Source organism: Xenopus tropicalis, chromosome 1 (assembly GCF_000004195.4).
Source record: "Xenopus tropicalis strain Nigerian chromosome 1, UCB_Xtro_10.0, whole genome shotgun sequence".
Taxonomy (NCBI): Eukaryota; Metazoa; Chordata; class Amphibia; order Anura; family Pipidae; genus Xenopus; species Xenopus tropicalis.
In genome coordinates this window covers 121215813-121223881 of record NC_030677.2, presented here as the reverse complement: position 1 = coordinate 121223881, position 8069 = coordinate 121215813, and the positions used below count along the sequence as shown (strand labels likewise).

At 33.2% G+C, this 8069-nt stretch overlaps 1 protein-coding gene across 1 annotated transcript; it reads left to right on the top strand.

The window, feature by feature from the left end:
* Positions 1–335: 335 nt before the first annotated feature.
* On the top strand, positions 336–6209 carry cdkn2b (cyclin-dependent kinase inhibitor 2B). Its single transcript, NM_001006919.1, has 2 exons — positions 336–601; positions 4978–6209. Exons 1-2 carry the CDS (start codon positions 476–478, stop codon positions 5227–5229), a joined length of 378 nt encoding a protein of 125 aa, NP_001006920.1. The 5' UTR covers positions 336–475; the 3' UTR covers positions 5230–6209.
* Positions 6210–8069: the final 1860 nt, after the last annotated feature.

The following is an 8069-nucleotide window of genomic DNA, read 5'->3' as shown; positions in this document are numbered from 1 at the left end:
ACGAGAAAAAGTTGCGAATTAGCCTTTTCTTGCCCCGTAAAATACCTTTCCATAAAATGCAGTGTATATTTTTTATTTGTGTTCTGTAAATGTTTACATGGTTCTTTTTTGATACTGCTGAGTTACTGTCCTTTTAAACATTATAGAGGAGTTGTTGCCATTGAACTTGTAAATACAGTAAACAGCAGTTTCATTTTGTTATGCCATAAAATGGATAAACACTAGAGGGAGCACGTAAGCCAAATGCAAGTTCTCAGTGGTGACTAATTGCTGGGACATGTCACAGCATGAAAGGGGAAGCGAAAATGTTACTGATCTATAATAAAGCAGCAATGCTCCCTGGAAAGAAGAGCCAAGGGAAGGCTTACGGGGAGGGGTTTTAATGAGCCTAAAGAGATGGCACTGTAACAGAATGGGTACAGTCTCTATATGGAAGGAACCTTGTTTGGGATAATCTGCTGTGCCAGTTTGAGCTATGGCTTTCAATGCCAATACACTGTGTAGTGCTTGTGCTCGAGGAGATGTGGACCTGGCAAGACAGATGCTTCAGAGCGGCATCCCTGTAAATGCCACAAACTCCCATGGAAGGACCCCAATCCAGGTGAGTGCTCCCCATTTCTACACAAGATACACTGCAAGTGATCTCATAGACCAAGAAATGTATTCACTACCTCTCGGACTCTCCCTAATGTAGCCTATAACAATGCTTGGTACTAGGTGATGCTAGCTAGCTAAATCTATATATTAGTCTTGAAAAAAGAGCACAGAACAGATATGTATAGACTAAGACATCACATAAAACACTTACCATCACTTTGTACAGAACAGCAGCCTGTTGGTTTGCTTTCTCTACCACCCTTGAGTGATTAATAGCAACCTCTGTAACTTTCTGAATTGTTTGTTTACAACCCTAGGCACAGAAAGAAGCGAAAAATAACATAGCCAGATATAAAGCAAAACCCCAAGTGCTCAAATAAAAAAGAATAGAATCTAGAAATCCAATATGCTGAAACCTCCAAAATACCTCCAATAATTGCATTTAAGAGTCCTATTTAAGCAAACATATCTTTTTTTAATGCTTGTTCTCTGTAGTAATAAAGCATATATTTTATATCTATTTTATATACATTTTATATTAAGGTAGTTGCACCCTCCATATTTAGAGGGTACTTACATTAATAACTTCATAAATGTTAAATGATCCGATCAGCATTTTAATATTATTTCAAAATAACAATGTGTCTGCCAGTGTTCTTTGTCGAGCAATATATTGTAGACAAATACCAAATTACAGACTGTTAGACATGGGATTTGGGGTTTTCCAGATAAGGGATCTTTCTGTAATTTGGATCTCCATATCTTAAGGCTGCTAAAAAAATTATTTAAACATTAAATAAACTAAATATGATTTTTTGCCTGCAATATGGATTTTTTATATAAATGTTAGGATCACATACAATGTATGGTTTTAATATTACAGGGAAAAAGAAATCTTTTTTTTAAAAACGTAAATTATTTGATTAAAATCGTATCAATGGGAGATTGCCTTTCCATAATTTGGAGCTTTCTGAACAGGCTTCCAGAGAATGTTTCCTATACATGTACCCAAAGGACACCCATGCAGACATAGGTAGTACATGCAAACTCCTTGCAGTGCTGAAATCACAGGTCTTCCTATAACACAAACAAGTATATGCAATGCTGATCAGTAACTTGCTTTCTTCTAAAAATTTTGGATTAATATAATATTTGGAATGGAATAATTGCTGGAATGCACCTTCAGATTGTATCTGCCAGAAATGGCTGGATACCCCTTATGATATTACTATTAACAGAACCCCACCTCACAGCTTTGGCTGTAAATTGCTACAGAGACAAAAGACATGGGGAGAAACTATGGGGGATTAAACATGTACACGCTGCTCTTGTTTGTTTAAATACATTTCCCAGATATAGAGACACTCGTTCCTCAGAGAAGTAATCTTGCCCAGGGAGAGGGGATTTGCTTTTTATTTTTATCCTTTAACATTCTTCATTTTCTATAAAACAATTTGTAGCCAATTGTAGAAATTGTTTCAATGTACTCATTCCCCTACAGTATCTGATGGATAGATAGATAATAGGTAGATTATATATAGATATATAATGGATAGATAGATTATATATAGATATATAATCAATAGATAGATAGATAAATAGATAGATAATAGATAGGTGATAGATAGATAATAGATAGGTGATAGATAGATAGATAATAGATAGATGATAGATAAATAACAGATAGACAGACAGATAGATAGATGTACAATTTGGGTAAATGCAAAGGGGCATTTGCAAAGTAGACAGGTGTGTGTGGTACTGAGAATCCACAACAGAGATATCATTTTTCAAATGTCTACGTGCAGGTAAAAAGGACAAGAAACCGGCAAACATTGCTAGCACATAAATTACAGTCAGTACAAAACAGACTCTTCCAGACATTCCTATCCTGTGTGTGTCCTGTGCATTTGAAAATAAAGTCAGCAGTAAATATTGAGTGAAATATTTACTAAATATTGAATTGGGGAATTCCGATGGATTCTCAGCAATGCAAAAAATTTTTTGACTATTTGGTCACAACAATGTAACCGTCTGAGCTACTATGATTTACAAATATTTCGGAATAACCCTGCTTGTTTATTTATTTTTTACAATAATCATGAATGTGAAAAGCAAACTCACAAATATTTAGATACCAGTAACTCATTGAGCTCACACGTATTCCAGTCATGCAGGATAAATGTACAGAAAATATTTGATTGTAGTACAGTGAATGTCTTTGTGTTTTACACATATAAAAAACATTAAGGGACTGATTTATCAATGTTTGAATTGAATATTTGCCACAATTTTTTTTGCTCAAACTCATACGTTTGAATTATGGTTTCAAGAAATCAAATGTTCAATATTTAGCAAAAAAATTGGAAAAACGTGAATGTAAAAATTTGCCATGTAAAAACTTGCAAACTGATGTAAAAAATCCAAGCAATATTTTCAATTCTTTTTTTTTCAATTTTTTTTGAGAGTTTGCAGACACATTGAAAGTTAAATACAAATTCAATGCATTTGAGTTTTTTTCACAGTTTTATGCAATTATTTTTGAATAAATAAGCAAACATTCGACTTTGGTAACATTTTATGTTTATTCAAACTGACAAAAATTGACAAATTTAAATAAATACGCCTCCAGGACAACATGCAGAGAATAGGAGATTAGTAGTGCACATTAAGGAATATTTGTGTATCTTTTTGCATGTGTGTGTGTGTATACTCTGTGCTTACCGTAACCAAAATCAACAATCCATTATTATAAATAAATACACCCAAGTGAAAAAATATGATCTTGTACTTACTGCCTAATTTTTTCTGGAACGCTGCCTTCTCTGTTAATTAGCCCTGACTGTATAGCCTAGATAGTTACTAAATAATTATTAACTGCATATCCTACACTACTAAATCATTATATGTTTATTCTTTGTTATAGAAATACCCCCAAAATAATCTAATACACACAGTTAATGTATATTTGTCTAAGAATAATTTAGAAATAGTGATTATTTGTCCTGAGGTCTTCACAGCAATTAATCTGCTCAAAAAACAATAGTTTTCACATTTAGAATTGTCTTCTAAATATATAGTTACACACAAAAAGAGAAGAAACATTTCCTTGCGTTTAAGCCATATTGCTTGGATTATGCATTAAATACCTACTGTTTACAATTTTCATCCAAAGTATGGCCCCTCAAAAAAAAAAACTGGAATCACTAAAATGAGAAACTATTTAACTAGGCTAAATCATGTTGCAACCGAATCTATAACACTCTCAGGAATAAAAAAAATATTTATATATAATATTTATTTAGTAATATTATAATTAGTCTCTTCTTATGCTTTATGAAATGCCCCCTCATTAGAGACAATGACCCAAACATTAATCGTCATATACCTGTAAACTTATTTGTATTATTTTGGTAATATGGCACCATGGTAACTATATAAAAAACACATATTTTAACCAGTACCAGGCAAATGTGATTCGTTTTTATTATGTTCCACTATATATGTATAACAATAAATTTAAAAAAAAACTTTATTGTTATAAATTTTATCACTTTGGTCCACAAAACACAACTTTTATAAGAGGTATTACCAATATAAGACTTTAGTGCCTTCTGTTTATATACTTGGTGTGTATGACTATATATATATGTATATAAATATATATATATATACACACAAGAATGGAAACCAGTGGCACTCACGTTTAAAGCATATACACTGCCTGGGTGCAGCCCCAAAAAACAGGAAACAAAATCGAAAATGACAAAGCCGCTCTCACAGGACTTAGATAAAAAATAAAGATTTCTTTAATGTGATGGTGGTCCACCATCACATTAAAGAAATCTTTATTTTTTATCTAAGTCCTGTGAGAGCGGCTTCGTCTTTTTCGATTTTATATATATATATATATATAGTTTGCACAAGGTATGAATGAATCTGCACTCACAGGGCTTATAATGCAGCAAAAGTGATTTTTATTTTGGTTTTTATCTGGACTGCACCCAGGCTCTGAGATTCTTTTTAAACGTGAGTGCCGGCATTTGAACTGAATATTTATTAAACAGTTAAATGACAATTAATACCTGCAAGAATATAACACAGGACTCTAGCTAAATAATCACCTCAAAAAACCTTATAAAACATTATAAGTGAACTAAGTAAATAGATTATTGTGTTAAATTCAAACAATCAGGTATCAGCTGCAGGACAGTTTACAGTTTGTCTAATTGTCAGAAGAGCTGAAAGAGACCATGTGACTATAATAATGTTTCTGAATACACGCTATACACTACTATATGGCTCTGAATAATGTGTATATACACACACACAAAACAGAAAACATAATAATGATCTGTCCATTTTTGCCCTATTATTTAGGTCATGATGATGGGGAGTCCTAAAATGGCTCAATTGCTGCTAGATCACGGTGCTGACCCAAAACTTCCTGACCCCTGTACTGGAGCATGCCCAGTTCATGATGCAGCCCGTGAAGGCTTTTTGGACACTCTGCTAGTGCTGCTCAATAATGGGGCAAGTCTCTACGAACCACGTGACAACTTTGGTCAGAGACCCATAGACCTGGCTCCACCACACCTGAGAGCACAATTACTGCTGCTAGGATATAACTGACTTTATTTATTAGCTATAGTCTCCTGTTTGTTAAATATCATTGTACAATATTAATTAATATGGAGCCTATGGTAATAAATGATTGCTTTACTTTGGGGATTTTTATTATACTACTCTTTTCTGTATTTTTTGTGCTTTTCTGTTTATTTCTGTCCATTTTTTCTTTCTCATTCACTACATTATGCATTTCTCTGATATTACATTTTCCTGGATTTTACATAATTTTAAGGGGTTATACTGTATTTCCCACCATCCCCTTTAATTTTTATATAACATGTTCTATTCCTCTTATATCACACTACTTCATCTATCCTTTGTGTAACTTTTATAGTCTTCCATTTTACTTTCTTCCAGTTTCCTCATTTCTCCTCTTTAGCTCCACATTTTGGCTGCTGTCAAAGCTGTTCTATTAATTTCTTTTGTCTTCAGCCCTTTCTTCTTTTGCCCTTTCTTCCATTTCTTATTTTAATGTGGAAATGGATGTACAGTGTAAATATGTAAATCTTTGTGTCCATGGCAGAATGTAGGGTGTGTTGTGGCCACTCTCCAAAAGCCAATTAAAGTACATTGTAGAAGTACTACAAACCTGACAAAACCACACAAACATATACAATGATTATTGCTTATTATCTTGCCCCATGTTTTATTAGTAATAGAGTGTTTTAAATTAGAAATATGTGATCATAAAATTGTCACCCTATTGTGTGTACCTTAATCCCATAGAGAATTGCGAATTATTTATATAAAGTCATACAATGCATAAGGTTTGCACCTCCCCATGTGTTACATTATGGTCTTCTGACCAATGCTGATCATTTCTAGCGTATACTTATGAAAGAGGACATATCTTTTATATATGGTTCTTTGTGATATTTTTAAAACTTTAAATTGGAGATTTTGTTGTAAGATTGGAGTATGTTTTAATATATTATTGTACAGTTAAAAAAAATAAATTATTTAAAAGAGAAAATTGCAGCAGACAAAGTTTGCAGAAGTTTTATTCATACAAGGTTAACAGCATGACACCAACAGTGTTTAATCTAAACCAAAGCAAGGAAAAAAAAATAACAAAACAACTGTACAGTTTTACAGCACAAGGTAAGGACATAGCTTACACAAGAGAAGCATAATTGCAATGTTTGCAGAGCACCAGAAACACATTATATACACAGATATGGGACCTTTTATCCAGAATGCTTGTGACCTGGGGTTTTCCGGATAAGGGATCTTTCCATCATCTTTTCCATTCATTCTAATAAGATTGTTTTGCCTCCAATAAGGATTAATAATATCTTAAATAACTTAAAAAGGAAATCAGTTTTAAAAATTGGAATTATTTGATTAAAATGGACTCTATGGGAGATGGCCCTCCTGTAATTTGCAGCTTTATAGATAACGAGTTTTGGATACTGTACTTTTGACAATTCAATATTATAAAGCCCTGACAACTTCTTTTTTGCCTGAGCAGAAGTGCTGCATCTGCATGGGTGACTTTGGCAACATTACAACATATCTGACACAATGGTGTTTTATTTAAATTTTATGCAGCTTAACAAAAAACAAAAAAAACCTAGCTCTGCAGCTGCTGTCTGGAGTAAGATATTGGGAAGTGCATAAACAATAAATGTGCATTGGCTAATAATAGAAGAATAACTGGACAGTCACAGTGATTACTTTATATGTTTGATAGACTATACAAAAGGGCAACGCCCCTGTCTCAGCTGCCAATAAGATATTGACGAACTATTCAGCACTGGCAACCATACCATCAATATGTCTGTCCAGGAAATGGCCACCAAAATTGTGTGAATTTTGATAACACTGTTACTTACTATAAAAGGTAAAAAGTGTAGCTGCTCCTTTACATTTTAGCAAAATATCAAGTTGGAGGGTTATAAATGCGGTATGTTTGGACATCAACACTAGATGGCAGTGTCGTCTGTCAATTTATTGTCTGTAATATGGCTCTTCACACAGGGGATTTTGTAGGCCGTTCAACAGTTAACAAGCCGTTCATTTTCTCAATAAGAAAAAGTATTTATGTATATATAATATTTTATTTAGGATATTAAACAAACTATAATAATATAGTATATGTTATACATATAGAGAGCCACATATAAAGTAAGCCAGTCATTTTATGGTATAACTGGGCAAACAAACCTGGCTTTCCTTTATGTCAGTATTTGCTAATTTTATACTGACAACTGTTTTAACCAAATTGACACAAAATCACAAATAAGCATTGTCATAAAAATATCCCAGAATGTATTCTACACAATATTGTACAGGTATCGGACCCCTTATCCGGAAACCCATTATCAAGAAAGTTCGAACTACGGAAAGGCCATCTCCCATAGACTCCATTTTAATCAAATAATTCAGATATTTAAAAATGATTTCCTTTTTCTCTGTAATAAATAATATACCAGGGCTTTGTACTTGCTCCCAACTAAGATACAATGAATCCTTATTGGAGCCAAAACATTCCTATTGGGTTAATTACTATTTAAATAATTTTATTAGCAGATTTAAGGTAGGAGATCCAAATTACGGAAAGACCCCTTATCCGGAAATCCCAGGTCCCAAGCATTTTGGATAATGGGTCCCATACGTGTACAAAAGGTTGTGGGCCACATTTTAACTGTTATCCAGTATGTTGGGGGCCTGGGGTTTTCAGAATAAGGGATATTTTCAGAATTTGTATCTTCATATCTTAAATCTACTAAAAAACAAACATTTAAACATCAAATAAACCCAACAGCATTGATTACTCTTCACTAAGGATTAATTATATCTTATTAGGGATCAAGTACAATGTACTGTTCTGTTATTACTGA